Source organism: Macaca mulatta, chromosome 5 (assembly GCF_049350105.2).
Source record: "Macaca mulatta isolate MMU2019108-1 chromosome 5, T2T-MMU8v2.0, whole genome shotgun sequence".
Lineage (NCBI taxonomy): Eukaryota > Metazoa > Chordata > Mammalia > Primates > Cercopithecidae > Macaca > Macaca mulatta.
Genome location: NC_133410.1, coordinates 159,458,749 through 159,480,717, shown reverse-complemented (window position 1 = coordinate 159,480,717; position 21,969 = coordinate 159,458,749). Strand labels below are relative to the sequence as shown.

The window sequence follows — 21,969 nt, the reverse complement described above, 5'->3', positions numbered from 1 at the left end:
GTGATGCTGGCTTTGTAAAATGAGTTAGGGAGGAGTTCCTTGTACTCAATTTTTTTTTGAATATTTTTAGTAGGATTGCTACCAGCTCTTCTTTGTATATCGGCTAGAATTTGGCAGTGAATTTATCTCGTCTGGGATTTTTTTGGTTGGTAGGTAACCAAAAAAAAAAAAAAATTCTGGACCAGAAAAATTCACTGCCAAATTTTAGCAGGTATACAGTTTCGGAGCTCAATCCTGGTCTGTTCAGGGTTTTAACTTCTTCCTGATTTTGTGTTTCTAGGAATTTATCCATATCCTATAGATTTTCTAGTTTGTGTGCTTAGAGGTATTCATAATTGTCTCTGAGGATCTTTTGTCTTTCTGTGGGATTGGTTGTGTCATCAACTTTGTCATTTCTGATTGTGCTTATGTGGATTTTTAAAAAAATCTAGCTAGTGGTCTATCAGTCTTCTTTATCTATTCAAATAACCAGCTTTTGTTTTGTTGGTTCTTTGTATGGATTTTTGTCTCAGTTTTGTTTAGGTCTGCTCTGATTTTCATTATTTTTTTTTCTTCTGGTAGATTTGGGGTTTATTTTGTGTTTTTCTGGTTCCTCTAGGTGTGATGTCAGATTGTTAATTTTAGATCTTTCTAGCTTTTTGAGTTAGGGCATTAGTGCTATGTGGTATAAAATTTCCTTTTTTTTTTGGAGATAGTCCTGCTCTGTCGCTCAGGCTGGAGTGCAGTGGCTCAATCTCAGCTCACTACAACCTCTGCCTCCGGGGTTCAAGTGACTCTCCTGCCTCAACCTCCTGAGTAGCCGGGATTATAGGCACCCACTACCACGCCTGGCTAATTTTTTTTGTATTTTTCGTAGAGACAGAGTTTCACCATGTTGGCCAGGCGGTCCAGAACTCCTGCTCTCAAGTGATCTACCCACCTTGACCTCCCGAAGTGTTCAGATTGCAGGCATGAGCCACTGCGCCTGGCCTAAAGTTTCCTCTTAACACTGGTTTGGCTGTATCCTAGAGATTTTGCTATGTTGTGTTTTTGTTTTCATTTATTTCAAAAAACTTTTAAATTTCTGCCTTACTTTCATAGTTTAGCCAAAAGTCATTCAGGAGCAAGTTGTTCAACTTCCATGTAATTGTATGATTTTGAGAGATCATCTTGTTATTGATTTCTGTTCTTATTCCACTGTCGTCTGAGAATATGGTTGGCATGATTTCAATTTTTTGAATTTATTGAGACCTTCTTTATGGCGAAACATGTGATTGATCTTGGAGTATGTTTCGTGTGCATATGAGAAGAATGTGTATTCTGTGGTGGTTGATGGGTGGAGTATCCCGTAGATGTCTGTTAGGTCCAATTAGTCAAGTGCTGAATTTATGTCCAGAATTTGTTAGTTTTCTGCCTCCATGACATGTCTAATGCCTGTCAGTGGGGTGTTGAAATCCCTCACTATTATTGTGTGACTGTCTAAGACTGTTCCTAGGTCTAGCAGTAGTTGTTTTATGTATCTGATTGCTCTACTATTGGATGCATATATATTTAAGATAGTTAAGTTTTCTTGTTGAATTGAACTATTTTTCATTATGCAATGCAATTTTTTGCCCTTTTTAACTCTTGATCGTTTATCGTTTGTTTTATCTGATACAAGAATAGTGACACCTGCTCTTTTTCTGTGTTCTCTTTGTGTGATAGATCTTTCCCCAACCCTGTACTATGAGCCTATGAGTGGTGTTATATGTGAAATAGCTCTCTTAAAGACAATAGATGGATGAGTTTTGTTTTTTTATCCAACATGCCATTCTGTACCTTTTGAGTGGGGCATTTAGACCATTTACACTCATAATTAATATTCATATGTGAGGTTTTGATCCTATCATGAAGTTGTTAGCTGGTTGCTTTGTAGTTTCTTTTGTGTGGTTGTTTTATAAGGTTTGCAAGCTGTGTACATGCATATTTGTGGTAGTAAGTATTCTTTCATTCCATGTTTAGAACTCCCTTAAGGATCTCTTGTGAGGTTGGTCTATAGGCAACAAATTCCGTTGATGCTTACTTGTCTGAAAAACATTTATTTCTCTTTTGCTTATTAAGCTTCGTTTGGGTAGATATGAAATTTCTTAGCTAATTTTTTTTTCTTTTAAGAATACTGAAAATAAGCCCCCAATCTCTCCTGGCTTGTGTGGTTTCTGCCGAGAAGTCGGCTGTTAGGCTGATGGGGTTCTGTTTGTATGTGATCTGACCTTTTTCTCTAGCTACCTTTAAGATTTTTTCTTTAGTGTTGGTCTTGGACAGTCTGGTGACTAAATGCTGTGGCAATGTTCATTTTGTATGGTATCTTGTGATGTTCTCTAGATTTCTTGTATTTGGATGCCTATATCTCTAGCAAAATTAGGTTAATTTTCTTGAATTATTTCCTCATATATGTTTTTCAGGTTGTTTTCTTTTTATCCATCTCTCTCAGTAATGCCAGTAATTTGTAGGTTTGGCTGCTTTATGTAGTCTGATATTTCTTGAAGACTTTTTTTCATTTTTCAACCTTTTTAAAAAATTTTTGTTTGGGTAAATTTGAAAGATCAGTCTTCAAGCTTTGTAATTCTTTCTTTTGGTTTGTCCAGTCTGCTGATAAAACATTCAGTTTTGTTTTGTAATTTCTTAAGTGAGTTTTTCAATTCCACTATCTCTGATTGATTTCTTTTTAAGATGTTTAATCCCATTCATTTCCTGGATTGCTTTAGAAGTTTCTTCTAATTTTCAACATTGTCTTGGATATCATTGAGCTTCCTTGCAGTCCATGCTTTGAATTCTTTATTTGTCAATTCTTCTGAGTTTCCAGTTTGGTTATGGTCCATGGTTGGAGAGCCAGTGTGATCCTTTGACAGTGTCACCACACTCAGATTTTTCATGGTGTCCGAAGCTTTGTGCTGGTTCCTTCTCCTTTGGAGATGCTGACACTTCTAACTTTTGTAATAATTTTCATGTTTTTAAGGTATTTTTTCCTTTCTCTATAATGTTATTATTGTTATTTTGTCTTCTTTCCCTTTCCCTGTCTCCATGGGTGCTGTGGCTATAGAGAATGCTGGGTAGGGCCTTTTGGCTTTGCTTCTATAGCTTTATACACTTCTGTCAGCAGGTTTTATATTGGGCTGTGCAGTTCAACCTACAAGCCATTGGATGGCAGTTATGAGTGAGAGTGGGCTTTGGCCAATGTGACTGGGTATATACTTGACCTGTGTTTAGTGGGAGAAGCTCTCTGTTGCCTCAGGCAATAGGTTGATGTGTGGAGTGCACGGTGGTCTGAGCTCCCTCCTCTGCTCTGGAGGAGGGCACAAAATGGGCATGTCCAGAGTGGACAGGTCCTACTAGGTCTCCCTATGGCAGGCATCAGTGCTGAGGGAGAATTCAGTGGGCAGCCCCTAAGTGCCCAGAGGAGTGCCTAGGCATAGTGATGGGAAACCTCAGCCCCAAGTTCTCTGCATGGGAATGGGGGTGGCCTATACTCCTAATCCAGGAAAGTGGGTTTTCCAGATTCCTGGAGATCTGCTGGCTGTGAAATGGAGAGGGTCTCCTGCACCAGGATTTCTGCACTGGAATGGTGGGACACCTCAGGGTACTGAACCAGGCAAGCAGTTACCCTAAATCCCTGGAGACAGGCCTGGGTGTGAAACAGAGAGGGCCCCCTGTACCAGGATCTCTGCATAGATAGGAATGATGCAGAGTGTGCTGTTCCAGGTGAGTGAGTTGTCTGAATGCCTGGAAATCTGCCTGGCTGTGGACAGATAGGGCCCCCGCTTGCACCAAGATCTTTGCACAGAGGGGTGAGGTGACTAAGACTGCTGGGCTGGCCAAGCAGCTGCTCTGAATGCCTGGAGATCTCCCTGGGCGTGAAGCATAGAAGACCTCTCTAAACCTGGATCTCTGCAAAGGAAGAGTGGGGTGGCTCAGGCTGCCAATCTGGGCAAGCAAGTGCATTGAATGCCTGGAGATCTGCCTGTGCATCCTGCTGCACCGCGTGGAATAGGGCTCAGGTTGCTACTCCATGGGAGCGGGTGCTTCAGTTGCCTGGAGATTAGCCTGGGCATGGAGCAAAGAGGGTCCAGTGCCATGATCTGTGTCTATGAAGGGTGGGGTGGCTTGAATGCCTGGGTTTCTGCCTGAGAGTGGAGCAGAGAGGGCCCTGCTGCACCACAGTGTCAGGGTAGCAGGCTGGAGCACCCAGCAATGACACATGCAGACAGGTTCCAGGTCACCAAGCTGCCTCTGCCTGCCGAGTCTTGTTGTCCAGGAGATATTGCAGCTATAGCAGCTTTCCTCCCACCCTAGGCCTGCAACGGGGTAGAGTACAATTATAACACCTACTGCTGAGGCAGTTTTCACATTTCTGGCTCCAAAACGGGGACTCTAATTTCTGGCATGCCTGCACAGACACACTGCCAGATTTCCAGGTTGAATTGTAAGTGCTTGAATTCAAAATGATGTCCTGTTGTTGGTCCCTGCAACTTTTCCTGGTGTCTTTCCCTCACAGTATCTCCTTACCTCGTTCCCAGTTAGCTCCAGGTCTCGGGAGAAACAAAGGGCTCTCGGGATCTAGGGTGCCCTTCATGATTCTGGTGGAGTCCTGCTTTCCTTCCTCAATTAAAGCTCACAGTTGATTTTCATGTACTATCTTGATATTTCCAAGTGGCTGAGAAATGCTAAAACCCTCAAATCTGCCATCTTTGGGGAAAAAACCTCAAAAAACTATTGTGATTTTAAACTAGTATCATGCTTATATTAATATTTCTTTTAAAAGGTTTAATTTTTATTTGGCTGAATTTAAATCCTTGAGGAAAAGAAACGTAAAACATATTAGTATTTTCCCAATGATTGACTGTTAAGTTTTTGTACTAAGATTTGAATTAAAATTATGCAGTTACAATGTGATATGGACTTGGATGCCTTTAGTTCATATTTGAAAAGGAATCAAACTTCTTTTTGTATACCTGCTTTTCTATTGATCATTAGAGGTGGAAGATATTTCCTTTTTGTTCAGAATGTTTTCTGACTTACTAAACACCAAAATTTTGATCTAGGAGGATACTGATATCCTTAATTTTTAAAAGTAATTCTAAGAGTTTCTAATTACTGTTCTTGTTCTAAATGTTTATGAGGAAGGGAATGCTGTAATGAATCAGTTGAATTTCAGTTTCATTATACTTTGCTTATACTAAAATCAGAAGGCCCTCATAGATCTTTGTTGTTGTTGTTTTTTTTTTTTTTTTTTTTGAGACAGAGTCTCACTCTGTTGCCCAAGCTGGAGTGCAGTGGCGTGATCTCGGCTCACTCCCACCTCCACCTCCCAGGTTCAAGTGATTCCCCTGCCTCAGCCTCCCGAGAAGCTGGATTACAGGCGCATGCCACCATGCCCAGCTAATTTTTGTAATTTTAGTAGAGATGGGGTTTCGCCGTGTTGGCTAGGCTGGTCTCGAACTCCTGACTTCAGGTGATCTGCCTGCCTCGGCCTCCCAAAACACTGGGATTACAGACATGAGCCACTGCGTCCGGCCTCCACATAGATCTTTAAAAATTATATTAAATTACTGTATAATTTTTGAGAATTGAATGGGAAATTTATTTTTAGCGTCCTTTGGTTTTAAATCTTTTTACTTTTGTAATTATTTCTGATTATCATTTATTATTAGCCTGCTGTCTTGTTTTTCATGGTGACAATTATTTAGAAATTTAAATATGTGCTACCATTAGAGAATGCTTTCTTTCTACTGACTTAAAATAACCAGTTGGTAACCTTCAAAGGACATAAGCCTGTAGCAGACGGAAAAAACTGTCTCAAAGCTAGCTTGATGCACACGTTACATATAAGTGTGTGCATGGAAAGGCCACCTTATATTCCAATTTCTTCTCATTTCTTAGTTTTCATTGAAAGGATCTCTAGCCTGAGATAGACAGGTTTTTAAATACCAGAAATGTGTATTAAATTTCCCTCCATATTATTTGAAATAGGTTTATAATAATAAGAAAAGTATATATTTTAAGACTTTCCTTTTAAAAATTATACTGAAAATAGTTTGTTTTTAATCTTATTCATTCAGTGTTATCTACAAACTTCTGGCATCGAAAAGCGAAGGAATCAGGGTGCAAGCTCTTAAGGCAATGGGTTATTTTTTAAAACATCTGGCCCCAAAGTAAGTATGCCTGAAATCTAAGATGGACTCTTATATTCTACTTATTTATTTTATAAATCTTTGCAGTAGCAATTTTGTTCTATAGTCCTCTAGTTTTTCTTGTATTTTTATTCATAAATTGCTGTATGAATGTAAACAGTAGTACATATTTTAAAAACTAAGTTGAATGGGAATAGTTTTTTTATACATAAAATTATTTAAATTATCCATATACTTAATGTGAATTATGAGAATTAGTTTGGACAACTTGCATTCAAGAAGCTATGGAGACTTGATTTCAGGTGACTCACACTATTTTTGCTTTATCTTTATTATAAAGTAATACAGTAACCTGGATGTTTGTCACATAGTGTGTTCTCATATATGCGTAACTCAGAACTGAAACTTCCATGCTTATTTTCTTAGCTGAATGCAGATATTCATGTTCTACCTTTTGTTCTCTGTACCAGAAGTAGTTTATTTTAAAAAGAAAATTTTTTGGTTTAGAACAAGTGTTGGTAAACTGCAGTGTTTAGGAATCCAGCTAGCCACCTGTAAAAATACGGTTTTATTGGAAAACAGCCACAATAATTTATTTGTGTATCATCTGTGGCTGCTTTCATGATACAAGGACAGTGTTGAATTGTGACAGAAATCACCTGGTCCACAAATTCTAAAATATTTACCCCCTAGCCATTTGCAGAAAAACTTTGCTGACCCCAAGGGTAAAATTAAAGTTTTTGATCCTTTAGTTTCTGAATTTATGCTTGGAAAGTTAATTTTTTATGTATGTTTTCATAGTATTTATTTTTTAAAATTATATTACATTTCGTCTACTTTTTCTCCAAATTGTTTTTCTACTTAGGTACTTACTGTGCTTTAGATGAGCTTTAGATGATCGTCCCCAGGAGAGACTAAGTTAGTGCTGGTAGACTGTAGCAACTTCATTAAATAAATAACTGCTCTGAAGATTTTGAGGGAGGAGGTTTTTGCTGTGCTGTTGCATAGGCAAACTTGTCTTTTTTTTTTTTTTTTTTTTTAAACTAGTTATGCTTATATAGTGGTTAGCATTTCTCTACTTAAAGGTTCTGTGGCTTTAGAAGTTCTAGATTGAAGATAGTTGGGAGAGTAATGGAGTTGGGAATTGTAGTGTGAAAAAGTATTTTGTGTTTCCTTCATCCAGCATGCATATTAAGTAGAGCACAGAAAAGCTCTACATTTGATGATTTCTTTTTGTGTAATTGCAGGAGGAAAGTTGAAGTCATGCTTGGACATGGATTGTTTTCATTGCTAGCTGAAAGGCTCATGCTTCAGACAAATTTAATCACAATGACCACATATAATGTCCTGTTTGAGGTAGGAATGTACTTAGGATTTACTCCTCTAAATTTCTTATTATAAAAATGCCTCTTAACATTGTGTAGGTAAATAAGATCATTTACTTTTATTTTATTTTTTGAGACAGAGTCTCACTCTGTCACCCAGGCTGGAATGCAGTGGTATAGTCTCAGCTCACTGCAACCTCCACTTCCTGGGTTCAAGTGATTCTCCTGTCTCAGCCTCCCCAGTAGCTGGGATTACAGGTGTGCGCTACCACACCCAGCTAATTTTTGTATTTTTAGTAGAGACAGGGTTTCGCTATGTTGGCCAGGCTGGTCGTGAACTCCTGACCTCAGACGATCCACCCACCTCAGCCTCCCAAAGTGCTGGGATTATAGGCATGAGCCACCATGCTGGCCAGATCATTTAAGTTCGTAATGTACAGCTATGAAATGATATAAAGGAGATGTGGCTGCATTTTTATAAATCTATTATTAATGTGTGAATTTTTAAACAGTATCGTTATTTCTGTTTAAGTATTCCCTTCATTGTATTAACTATTTGATGTCTCATTTTATAATTAAGAAAACATAGAGTAATAATGCTGTAGTTATTTTAGAAGTATAATACTTAACATGACAATATTGGACTAAAAATATACTATATTTTGATTAGTGTTGTACTTAAAGCTCATTAATAGTGATGCTAATCCAGTGATTTGCTAATGTAATCCATTGTTTTACTTCTGTAGATTCTTATAGAACAGATTGGTACTCAGGTGATACATAAACAGCATCCAGATCCTGATTCTTCAGTAAAGATACAAAACCCTCGTATGTATTTTATATACTTGAACAAAAACTACCTTTTGCTACTTAAAGTCACTGTGAACAACCTAAAATCGATGTTGTTGAAACAGACTGTTAGATGAGTATTTCATTAAGTGTGATGATACTAGTTTTGTTTGTGTTTTATGTTGAATATTCCTTCGAATCAACCTTATGTAGAAATTTTTTTTTTTTGAGATGGAGCCTCGCTCTGTCGCCCAGGCTGAAGTGCAGTGGCCGGATCTCAGCTCACTGCAAGCTCCGCCTCCTGGGTTTATGCCATTCTCCTGCCTCAGCTTCCCGAGTAGCTGGGACTACAGGCGCCCGCCACCTCGCCCGGCTAGTTTTTTGTATTTTTTAGTAGAGACGGGGTTTCACTGGGTTAGCCAGGATGATCTCGATCTCCTGACCTCGTGATCCACCCGTCTTGGCCTCCCAAAGTGCCGGGATTACAGGCTTGAGCCACCGCGCCCGGCCGGAAATTCTTATATAAAGGTTTTGAAGAATTGTTTGCGTAAGGTCTTGATTTAATATATGTTAAGACTTTCAGCAAAATTTTGACTGTGCTGTTTAGTGATGTCAGGCAGAATTACATGGACCATGTAGGTAGTTTTATCTTAAATTACTGTGAATATAAAAATACCAAATTTGGAATACAAAAATATGTCTTCTTTATTGTTTATGAAGATAGTCTTGTTAAGCAATCTTTTCTTTTGATACTTAGAATTCTTAAGCACTTGTATAAAGTATACCTTTTTCATCTTGCTTTATAAGATCATGTTATTAAAATTATTAGTTTGTAGGGTTTCGAAATTTAATTACATTTTATGTGGTTAGGTGTGTTTGTGTGTTTGGTACTCCAGTGCTAATTTTCAAAGTACATGGCTTTGAAGTTTAATTTTCCTCAGCTTTCAGAGAGACATGATGTCATTATTTTACCTATGCTGCCCAGGCTGGTCTAAAACTCCTGGGCTCGAGCAGTCTTCCCACCTCAGCCTCCCAAAGTGCTGGTATTACAGGCATGAGCCACCGCACCTGGTCTAAGTGCATATTTTTAAAAGTTTTTTTTTTTTTTTTTTTTTTTTAAATTTAAGCTAAGTTCTGGAGATTATTTATTTATTTAGAGACCTAGTCTTGTCTTGCTCTGCCGCCCGGGCTAGAGTGCAGTGGCAGGATCTCAGCCACTGTAACCTCTGCCTCCTGGTTCAAGCGATTCTCCTGCCTCAGCCTCCCTGGTAGTTGGGATTACAGGTGCCTGCTACCAGGCCTGGTTAATTTTCAAATTTTTTGCGGAGACGGAATTTCTTTATGTTGGCCAGGGTGGTCTTGAACTCTTGACCTCAGGTGACCCAACTGCCTCAGCCTCCCAAAGTGCTGGGATTACAGGCGTGAGCCACTGTGCCTGGCCTAATTCAAGCTAAATTCTGGAGATTTAAATAGCTTTTTGCTAAGACCATTACAATAGTAGTTTACTTTGCATTTCCTGGGGAGATGGGATGTTGAATAGGTTTTAATTTCCTTTGGTTTTTTTTGTGTCTAATTTTACTTTTAAGATTATGAAAGAAAATCGTCACAACTTTAAAAATTCACTATGGTAGGCCGGGCTTGGTTGCTCACACCTGTAATCCCAGCACTTTGGGGGGCCGAGGCGGGTGGATCATGAGGTCAGGAGTTCAAGACCAGCCTGGCCAAGATGGTGAAACCCTGTCTCTACTGAAAATACAAAAATTAGCCAGACGTGGTGGCAGGCGTCTGTAATCCCAGCTACTCGGGAGGCTGAGGCAGGAGAGTTGCTTGAACCTGGGGGGTAGAGGTTGCGGTGAGCCAAGATCATGCCACTGTACTCCAAGTGACAGAGACTCCATCTCAAAAAAAAAAAAAAATTCACTGTGGTAAATGAAAGACTATGTGTGCATAACATAAATTATGATGAGGAATCTTAAGAATTTATCTTTTTCTGAGATTTTGATTATAGTGTTTTTTATTTTCTTTTTTTTTTTGTTTTGTTTTGAGACAGAATCTCGCTCTGTCGCTCAGGCTAGGGTGCAGTGGCATGATCTTGGCTCACTGCAGCCTCCATCTCCTGGGTTCAAGCAATTCTCCTGTCTCAGCCTCCTGAGTAGCTGGGATTACAGGCACGCGCCACCATACCTGGCTGATTTTTATGTTTTTAGTAGACATGGGGTTTTGCCATATTGGCCAGGCTGCTCTCGAACTCCTGACCTCAAGTGATCCACCCACCTCAGCTTCCCAAGGTGTTGGAATTACAGGCCTGAACCACCTAGCCCAGCCTCTTTGTTTTTAAGATCAACTTTACTATTTGGTATATCTCAGAGAGAGTAAGCAGTTTCACTGGCATTTAATTCATTTATAATTTAACTTGTTTTATTTTAACCTTTTACAATTCAGCTTTATTTTTGCACATTTGAATCATGAAAGAAGTTTCCTTTCGTATTTATAAATGCTTTCTAATGAATGTATTGTCATTTCTTACCATAGGTGATTTTTTTAATAATAGAAGAGGATGTTTTTGGTGGACATTTGTGTTAGGGAAACTAAAGAAATTGCAATAGATTGATGACCTTCTATGATGAGTTTTTTGTTGAGTTTGGTTTTTACTTATTTATAAACTGTCTTACAGAGATACTGAAAGTAATTGCGACCCTACTTCGAAATTCTCCCCAGTGCCCAGAGAGCATGGAGGTTCGCAGAGCCTTTCTTTCTGACATGATTAAACTTTTTAATAACAGTAGAGAAAACAGGAGGTAAGCTGAATCAGAAAGCATTTATTTGCAGTATTCAGATGTACTTTTGTATAAGCCCATTTTATCTTAGAAAAATTGCTTTAAAAATATTGTGAAATGATTTTCTATTTTTTTCATTAAGAGTATGTAAATAATGCACCACATAGTTAAGTTAGAATTTTTAGTTCCACATTGTTGAATTGTTCTTAATGTATAACTAAATGTGTTTCTCTTTTGGGGGGAGAAGGGAGGAGCAGGGTTATTTTGTTTTAAACCTTTAGATTTCTTTCAGATAATTTTTTTTCTTCAATAATTTAGTACCCTTTTATAATTTTCAGGAGCTTGCTACAATGCTCTGTGTGGCAAGAATGGATGCTTTCTCTCTGCTATTTTAATCCTAAGAATTCGGATGAGCAAAAGATAACAGAAATGGTATATGCCATATTCAGAATCCTGCTTTACCATGCAGTCAAATATGAGTGGGGTGGCTGGCGTGTATGGGTAGACACTTTGTCAATCACTCATTCAAAGGTAAGTTTCTTTATGAAAGCATATTGTACCTTTTAAAATATCTATAATTTTTGAATTTTAGTCATTTAAAAATGTGGATACTTAAAATCAAGGAAAAAAGGCAAGTTTTCTTCTGAAAGTACAGCAAAATGAAAGCTCAAAAAGATTATCAATAGAAATAAATATAAAGCATTTCTAATTTCTTTAGAATCAAAATAATTTTTTCTAATGTTGTTTTTACATGTACTTGTCTTTATAATGGTAAATCTATTGCCACAGCATAAAGGAATTTATATTAGGATGGTGAAAAAGTAGTTGCGGCAAAAACTGCAATTACTTTTGCACCAACCTAATATTTTTTTCGAAGAAGCCATGTTTGCAAACATGGGTCTCAGCATTTTATACTAGTTAAAAGCTTTTGAACACAAGGTGGCGCACTATATTCAAAGATAAGCAGTTGTTTTAGCAATGTAAGGTGGTTGAGTAAACAGAAAAGGTCTGGCTGGTGTTTGCCCTTTGCTCATCTTGCAGGTAGCTAAAAAATGGGTTAGGAAGCATGTAGTCTTGTTTTTTTTAAGTAAGCCAAAGTAAGTTTAGTTATTTATGTGTAGCTTAAATTTTTTTTTTTGAAATATTCTAAGCATACAAAAAGGATCACTGTTTATGAAATTGGATCACCCCTCTACAATTTCTTTGTCTCCTCTTCTTCGCCTGACCCCCAACACCACTAGCTTTTATTTAGTGTTGTCTTTTATCTTCTCTATACCTTTACTATGTGTATATAACTCTAAACAATAGTTTTATTTTTTATGTTTGTACTTAAGGTAAATGCAACATACTGAATGCATTTTTTTGTTAATTACTGTTTGTGCTTATTGTTGTTTGAGATTCATCCACATTGACCCATGTAGTTTTGTTCATTTTCTCAGTTGTAATGTATTGCATGACATGACTATTTACCAACTAATGAGCATTTTCGTATACATTTTGTGCTTGTTCAAGAATTTTCTGCATATATTCCTAGAAGTAGAATTGCTGACTTGTAAGGTGAAAATGTTGAACTTTACAAGATAATGCAAATTCTTTTCCAAAGTATTGTATTCCAATACAATACAGTATTCTAAAGTAGTGAATCAGTTTACATCTCACCAACAGTGTTTAGGTTCTCATTGTTTCACGTCAGCTAATCATGTGGTATGGCTGGAGTTTAAAACTTTGTCACTTGGATGAATTTAAAATGCTGCATCACCATAATCTTGATCTGCGTTTTCTTGTTGTTTTGTGGGAGTTCTTTATATAGTTTCAATCTTAATCCTTTGCTAGTTATGTTGTTTATGAATATCTTCTGCCAATATGTGGATTATCTAATTATTTTTGGAGTTTTATGTTTGTACCTTCTAAGGAAAAGTTACATTTCAAGTAATTAATGCATTAAAATTTATTAGTTTCATTTACGGTGTATGTTTTTTGAATCTTAAGACCTCTCATTACTCAGAAGGAATATAGTATAATTATATAGCTATCTAATAAAAATTGACTGGAAGGAATAAATACCAAGAATGATAATTTTTGTATATCTTTAAGTGTTTCATTTTACTGACTATCAAAGTTATTCTAAAATATTTTGTCATTCTGTAGAATATGTTGCCATTTCCGGCCGGGCATGGTAGCTCATGCCTGTAATGCCAGCACTTTGGGAGGCCAAGGTGGGTGGATCCCCTGAGCTCAGGAGTTCAAGACTAGCCTGGCCAACATGGTGAAACCCCATCTCTACTAAAAATACAAAAATTAGCAAGGCATGGTGGCATGCTCCTGTAATCCCAGCTACTTGGGAGGCTGAGGCAGGAGAATTGCTTGAACCTGGGAGGCAGAGGTGGCAGTGAACAGAGATAGAGCCATTGTACTCCAGCCTGGTGACAGAGTGAGACTCCATCTGAAAAAATAAAAATATTGCCCTTTCCTAATTACATGTTTCTAGGTATTTGAATTGATTTTAATTATTGAAAGGTACTACAAATTATTCATTCTGCCTCCTCTTTCCTCATTGAGAAGAAAGTATGCTTCTACTGCAAGGGTTTACAAGGAGTAAAATCCATTTGTAAGTAAGAAAAGAGATCTGATTTTATAAAATGGCTTTGTTTTAGTCACTATTTTTTGAGGTTGATCTGTTTTGTCTAAAACAGAATTCAGCTAGCCATGGCCTAAGGGTCAGATCTAAATATAATTGTACTAGAACGTATCCACTACCATTCTTTTATATATTGTATATGACTACTTTCACACTATAAGGATGATCATACATGTTACATCAACGACATGGTCCCTAAAGTCTAAAATATTTACTATTTGGCTCATTAATAGGAACTGTTTGCCATCCTTTCTGTAACTTTAGTTTGTGCTGATGCCCAGATATTCTCATTTCTATTGCAGTAGGCTGGTGCAATCTAGACTGATTTTTTTTCTCATACGGTGTTGCCGTTTACAAAAGATTATAAGAAAAATAGGGTGGAATTTGTGCCTCATATACATTTGGAGTAGATTTCAGAGATTTCTAGGGGAGATTCTAGGTTAGGGGAGTGCCCAGTATAAAGCAGATTTTTTACATTTTCTAATAAATATATGTCAATTCCCCTTAGTTTCTTGAAGTCTTTAGGAAAGATGGCTAGAGGATTATAAACTTTAAAGCAATCATTGTTAAAAGTATAACCTAAAGACCTTGGGAGGGCAGCCAGGCGTGATGGCACCTACATGTAATCACAGGCTGAGGCGGCTGGATCACTTGAGGTCGGGAGTTCGGGACCAGCCTGGCCAACATGGTGAAACCCCATCTCTGCTAAAAATACAAAAATTAGCTGGGCATGGTGGTGCATGCCTGTAATCCCAGGTACTTGGGAGACTGAGGCAGGAGAAGCCTGAACCCGGGAGGCAGACATTGCATTGAGCCAAGATTATACCATTGTACTCCAGCCTGGGTGACAGAGACTCTGTCTCAAAAAAAAAAAAAAGAACTTGGGCCCATGAGACCTTTTCATGGGGTCTGTGCAGTTCTCCTTTCCTACTACAAATCTATATGAGGGTAGATTTTCTTTATATACTTTAGCCAAACCAATATATGCAACACATTGAATGCAAAAGCAAATATGAGAATGCAGTTGTCTTCTATGAAGCCAAACTTTAAAGAGATTCACAAAAATATGAAGTAATAACACTCTTCTCGTTATTGTTTGGTTTTGAAAAATAACCATTTCAGAAAATGTTATTTATATTATATATTGAGTTTATTATTTTTAAGTGGGTTAATATTTCTAAAAGGTCTCAGTTTTAATTTCTAATGTAATAAGCAGTAGTAAATATAATCCACATAGATAAAGGGTCTTTGGGGGCCTTAATACTTTTTAAGAATGTAAAGTGTTGCCCGGCTTGGTGGCTCACGCCTGTAATCCCAGCACTGTGAGAGGCTGAGGTAGGTGGATCACGAGGCCAAGAGATTGAGATCATCCTGGCCAACATGGTGAAACATTGTCTTTACTAAAAATACAAAAATAAGCTGGGCATGGTGGCAAATGCCTGTAGTCCCAGCTACTTGGGAGGGTGAAGCAGAAGAATCGCTTGAACCCGCGAGGTGGAGGTTGCAGTGAGCAGAGATCGCACCACTGCACTCCAGCCTGCAACAGAGCGATTCTCTGTCTCAAACAAACAAACAAACAAACAAAGAGTAAAGTGTCATGAGACCAAAAAGTTTGAGAACTGCTATCTTAGAAAATAATAGTGTATTTAGGGTGAATAGATTAGTCTTTTTGAGTTCCCTATATACAAAATAAAGGAGTTGGATTAGGTGGTATCCCAAGTGTTTTGAGCTTGTGAATATTTATGACTAGGTATTTATATCCAGTTTTCAATTGATTTGTGTAAGTAATGAAAAAATGTGGACTTTGGAGACAGGGTGTGAATCCTGATTTATAGTAATTATTAGCTGTATAAGCTCAGGCAAAAGAATCTCGCTGTCACCCAGGCTAGAGTATAGTGGCACAATCTCTGCTCACTGTAACCTCTGCCCCCCGGGCTCAAATGATTGTTATGCCTCAGCCTCCCAAGTAGCTGGGATTACAGTTGCCCGCCACCACACCTGGCTAATTTTTGTATTTTTAGTAGAGACGGGGTTTGCCATTGTTGGCCAGGCTGGTCTCGAGCTCCTGACCTCAAGTGATCTGCCTGCCTCAGCCTCCCAAAGTGCTGGGATTATAGGCATGAGCCACCGGGCCTGGATTGTGTCTTAGTTTCTAACAAAAAAGCTTGAAAAATATATATAATTTTAAAAAGAGAAAAAAGCTTTTAGAATAAGGATATAGAGAAAGGAAAAAAATATTTATTTTTTGAGACAGGTGAAGTGTAGTGGTGTGATCATAGCTCACTGCAGCTTCAAACTCCTGGGCTCAAGTGATCCTCTCACCTCAGCCTCCTGAGTAGCTGGGACTACAGGCATGTGCTACCACATCTGGCTAATTTTTTACATTTTTTGTAGAGACGGGGTCTCACTGTATTGCTCAGGCTGGTCTTCAACTCCTGAACTCAAGTGGTCCTTCTACCTGGGCCTCTGAAAGTGCTGGGATTATAGGCATGAACCACCACACCCGGTTAGAGTGTGTGTGTGTGTGTGTGTGTGTGTGCGCGTGCGTGTGTGTGTATGTGTGTTTTAATGAGACAGAGTCTTGCTCTGTCACCCTGGCTGGAATGCAATGGCACAATCTTGGCTCACTGAAACCTCAGCCTCCTGGGTTCAAGCGATTCCCCTGCTTCAGCCTGGCGAGTAGCTGGGGCTACAGGTGTGCACCTCCACACTTGGCTAATTTTTTTGTATTTTTAGTAGAGATGGGGTTTCACCGCGTTGCCCAGGCTAGTCTTGAACTCCTGAGCTCAGGGGATCCACCCACCTCCACCTCCCAAAGTGCTAGGATTACAGGCATGAGTGACTGCACCCGGCCTTGTTTTTTTTTTTTTTTTAAATTATAAGTTCTAGGGTACATGTGCACAATGTGCAGGTTTGTTACATATGTATACATGTGCCATGTTGGTGTGCTGCACCCATTAACTCATCATTTACATTAGGTATATCTCCTAATGCTATCCCTCCTCCTTCCCCCCACCCCACTACAGGCCCGGGTGTGTGATGTTCCCCGTCCTGTGTCCAAGTGTTCTCATTGTTCAGTTCCCACCTGTGAGTGAGAACATGTGGTGTTTGGTTTTCTGTCCTTGCGATAGTTTGCTCAGTATGATGGTTTCCAGCTTCATCCATGTCCCTACAAAGGACTTGAACTTATCCATTTTTGTGGCTGCGTAGTATTCCATGGTGTACATTTGTCACATTTTCTTAATCCAGTCTATCATTGATGGACATTTGGGTTGGCTCCAAATCTTTGCTATTGTGAATAGTGCCGCAATAAACATACATGTGCATGTGTCTTTATAGTAGCATAATTTATAATCCTTTGGGTATATACCCAGTAATGGGATAGCTGGGTCAAATGGTATTTCTAGCTCTAGATGTAGAACCTTGAGGAATCGCAGCACTGTCTTCCACAATGGTTGAACTAGTTTACCATCCCAACAGTGTAAAACTGTTTCTATTTCTCCACATCCTCTCCAGCACCTGTTGTTTCCTGACTTTTTAATGATCGCCGTTCTAACTTTTTTTTTCTTCTTTTCCTGGAGTCGGAGTCTCGCTCTGTCACCTAGGCTGGAGTGCAGTGGTGTAATCTTGGCTCATTGCAACCTCCATCTCCCAGGTTCAAGCAATTGTCATGCCTCAGCCTCCCAAGTAACTGGGATTACAGGTGTGAGCCACTGTGCCTGGCAGAAAATATTTTTTTACAACTGTGCAATGTGTTTGTGTTTTAAGCTAAATTTGACTTCAGAAGAGTCAAAAAAAATTTTAAATTAAAATGTTTATAAAGCTAAAATGTTACAGTAAGCTAAGGTTAATTTCTTATTGAACAAAGAAAAGTAGTTTTTAAAAATAAATTTAGTGTAGCCTATATTAACAGTGTTTATAAAAGTCTACTGTAGTGTACTAGACCTACACATTTACTCACCACTTACTGATTGACCCAGGGCAACTTCTAGTTTTATAAGTTCCATTCATGGTAAATGCGTTATGTAGGTACCATTTTAAATATTTTATATTGGATTTTTACTATACCTTTTCTATGTTTATATTTGTTTAGATACACATTTCTAAACCTTACATACACACATATAAGGGCTGGGAATGGTGGCTCACACCTCTAATCCCAGCACTTTGGGAGGCCAAGTCTGAAAGATGGCTTGCGGCCAGGAATTTGAGACCAGCCTGGGCAACATAGCGAGTCTCAATCTACACACACACACACACACACACACACACACACACACACACACACAAGCCTGGGCAACATAGCGAGTCTCAGTCTACACACACACACACACACACACACACACACACACACACACACACAAGCCTGGGCAACATAGCGAGTCTCAGTCTACACACACACACACACACACACACACACACACACACACACACACACACACACACACACACACACACTAGCTGGGATGGTGGCATGCACCTGTATTTCTAGCTACTCAGGAGGCTGAGGTGGGAGGATCACTTGAGCCCAGGAGTTTGAAGTAACATAATAGTGAACCAAGATTGCGCCACTGGACTCCAGCCTGGGTCACAGAGCGAGACTCAGTCTTTTGTTAAAAATTGAAACATTACAAAAATAAAAATAGATATACAAATACATATATTGTATCACAGTTGTCTGCAGGCTTCTGTACAGTAAATAAGCTATACAGGTTTGTAGCCTAGGAGCAATAACCTATATTATAGAGCCTAGGTATATAGTAGGTGATACAATCTAGGTTTGTGTAAGTACACTCTATGGTGTTCACATGATGAAATTGCTTAATGATGCATTTCTCAGAACATGTCTTCATGATTAAGTGATGCATGACTATAGTTTTGCTTAGTTTATATGTTTCTTTAGTCCAGTGACTTATGGCTTTAAACAGATCTTAAAATTTTTCTGAAGAAAATAGTTGCTTTAAGGAGAGGCCTCTAGTGCCTGCCCGCTTTTGACCAAGAACCACATTGACTCAAGTTTTAGTATTCATTTATAAGATGGGATAATGCTAAGTTAATCATGGAGTCTTTTTATCTGAATAAAACTAGACCTATCACTTTTTGCTGTGAAAGTGTACTTTTAAAAATACATGCTAAAACATTATTTATGAGAGGGAAAACAAAAGTTTACAGTTATAAGTTGGCTCTTATATTTGTTTACCTTTTATTTTAGTGTTTCATACATGTGTTTTAATTTTATTCTTTCGTGTGGATTTTCTTCATTTTTAAAAGGCTTTTCTGTTTCATGAGACTTATACAAAGTAATTTATTTGAATGCTGTTAAGTTTTTTGGAATTTTAAATCTTTATAGCAATTTTTAAAATAAAACAGAAACTTACACCCTAAGGCTCTTCAAATTATTTTTTAATAAAGCTTAGAGTAGAACTGTAGTGATTCAGTAAGTAGGTGAACAATTTTTAGCAGCTGTTAAAAATTCCACTGGAATTACTGGAACAAAATTTTCTTTTCTCTAAAAGTATTCTGAAGATTTTAAAATACTTTTATACATACAGTATTGAAGTGATGCTTTTTCCTTTTTGTAGTCATTTTGAATCTCAATATCACAAATTTATAACATGGTTCTTGATAAAGAACTGATGTGTAAAGAACTAATGTTGCAGAATGGGATGGCTTTTGCAGAGTTACATCAGGATACATGCTGCTGCTATAAAAAGCCAAAGAAACTCAATTGCAATTTTATTGTCCAGTTTGATAGATTTCCTGCCACCTTTGTAGCAGGGAAGCTGTTTGTCACTGTATACCTCTCCTCCAGCAGCTGAACTGGGTTTTATAAGCAGTAATAGGCTCTTCTAGTATAACTGCACTATGTTGGTTACTTTGATCTCAGGGTTTTAAAGTGTGCACCTAGTAACCTTTGTGATTTCATTGTCTTATTTGTTGTCTAGGTTTTCATTTTTTTTGTTTGTTTTTGGCTTCAAATTGAACATTTTTCTGTGCTTAAGTAATACCTTTTTCACTGGGTATGATAAAATGCTTTTACTCATTAATTAAAATTTAAATTAAGGCATTTAAACTCTTCTGAATTATGATAATTTTCTAAAGACATAATTTTCTAAACAAAGAAAACTAATACCTTAGATACTGTGTTTTGTGTAGACTCATATTGCCATAAGGTAGAATGGGTTTATCACTTAAAATGAATAAAGATTAGTCACGCTGGAGTTAAAGTATGATATGAATTGGATTTCCTCCTAAATAGTGAATTTGAGGATAAAGTCCTTAATTATCTTGGATTATTTGAAATAGCTGAAGATTTTACTTGCTATTTACTATAATCTGATGAAATATCTGAAGTATAAATTTCAGTCACTGTAAAAACTACCATTTAGATTGGGTAAAAGCATGTGGAAATAAGATTTTTTTTTTTTAAAGAATTGTCTAATTGGTTTATTGAAATTATTTTTAAAATCATAAGATATGAACTGGCATATAGAAAAATGTATATGTGTTTATGGTGACTGTATGATAAGATTAAAAGCGACTTGTTTGAAGAAATTTCAAAAGTTACAAAATTGGCCGGACATGGTGGCTCATGCCTCCCAGCACTTTGGGAGGTCGAGGCAGGTGGATCACTTGAGGCCAGAGTTCGAGACCAGCCTGGGCAACATAGTGAAACCCTGTCTCTACTAAAAATGCAAAAATTAGCCAGGAGTGGTGGTGCATGCCTGTGGTCCCAGATACTGGTGGGTGGAGGAATGAAAATCACTTGAATACGGGATGCTGAAGCTGCAGTGAGCTGAGATCGTGCCACTGCACTCCAGCCTGCATGATGGAGGGAGATACCTCCCAAAAATTACAAAAATAAAAAAGTTACAAAATTTCCACATTTCATGGATTGTCAGCACTTTATACCTTATTTAATTGCTAAGTAATTCTTGAAAAATACCTGATTTCTGTGTGTTTGTGTGTGTGTTTTTACCAAATTTAAATGGTACTTTATAAAAAACAAAAAAGAGAGAGAGAGACAGGGTGTTGCAGTGCTTCCCAGGCTAGAGTGCGGTGGTTCTTTACAGGTGCCATTTTATATAATACACTATAGCCTCATACTTCTTGGCTCAAGTGATCCTCTCCCTTCAACCTCTCCAGTAGCTAGGACTGCAGGCATGCACCTTTGTTCCTGGCTAAAAGTATTCTTAGCTTTAACAGTTGAAAACCAAATAGCATTTATTATTTCAAAAAAATTGAAATAATAGGTTTTCATTACAGGAAATCTTGAACCCAGCAGAAATGCATACACACAGAAAACAAAAATTACCCATTATCCACACACCTTTGTATAACTTATTATTAACATTTTGGCATGAGACCTTTTAGTCTTCTCTTTTATACATAATCTACACATACATAGTATTTGCTAACAAAATGTGATCGTATTTTTACTATTTTACAGTATTATTTAATGATATCTTTCTTACATGAATCTAATGTCTGCATATTATTTCACATTATGGAGAAGTAAGGAGCGTAAGATTCAGCTTTGATGTAACATTTGAATGTTATCAGACCACTTAAAATTCTAGGAAGGAGTGATCGTGTAAATGATTCAAGTTTTCTTTTTATATTCCAGCATTCTCCAAAATTGTATTTAGAAAAATTGATGGAAGAGAGATTTTAAAAATCTGTTGATTTATATTATAGTCATACTTTATCTGTTCCTTATCATTGAGCAATGATGAGCCTGGTTCAATACTGTAACCCTTATTTTGTAGTATAAATTCCTATAAGTGGAATTTCCAGAGGAAGGAGTCTGTACATGTTTTAAAAAGTTTTAGTAGATATTGCTAAATTGCCCTCTAAACATTTGTTTCAGTTTATACTGTAGATTTGCATGAAAGCATCTGTTTAGAATGTTTTTGAGAAATTAAAATTGATCAAGATGACTTTTTAAAAAACGAAAAGATTAGAAGTTATTTGCTGCAACATTCTTTTGTCAGTGTTTTTAAATGGAGATAGTACTACCAACCTTTAGAATTGCTCCTTATTATGTCAGTAATGCTTGATTTTACCATTATATCTGTTACCTATACCATTGTTATACATCAGAGTCTCTATAAAAGATCTCATGAATGTGGTGGCAATCATTTTGACTTACACTCATTGATAATACAAATGGGAAGATCCACCTGTTTTTAAAGATATATGTTATTTATCAAAGGTTGGTAACTTAATCAGAAGTTAACATCATATTTAGCTGGTATTTTCATATGAAAACAGACACTGAAAAAGATGCATTT

General features: G+C 37.6%; 1 protein-coding gene across 5 annotated transcripts in view; it reads left to right on the top strand.

Annotated features, from left to right (window-relative positions):
• LRBA (LPS responsive beige-like anchor protein) overlaps window positions 1-21,969 on the top strand; it is a 766,998-nt gene that overhangs the window by 137,098 nt on the left and 607,931 nt on the right. For all 5 annotated transcript variants that reach the window (XM_028848808.2, XM_028848811.2, XM_028848807.2 and 2 more), the window contains exons 18-22: window positions 6,075-6,167; window positions 7,394-7,502; window positions 8,218-8,299; window positions 10,935-11,058; window positions 11,376-11,568. In XM_028848808.2, coding sequence (XP_028704641.1) covers window positions 6,075-6,167; window positions 7,394-7,502; window positions 8,218-8,299; window positions 10,935-11,058; window positions 11,376-11,568 — 601 coding nt within the window. The remainder of the gene's footprint in view (window positions 1-6,074; window positions 6,168-7,393; window positions 7,503-8,217; window positions 8,300-10,934; window positions 11,059-11,375; window positions 11,569-21,969) is intronic.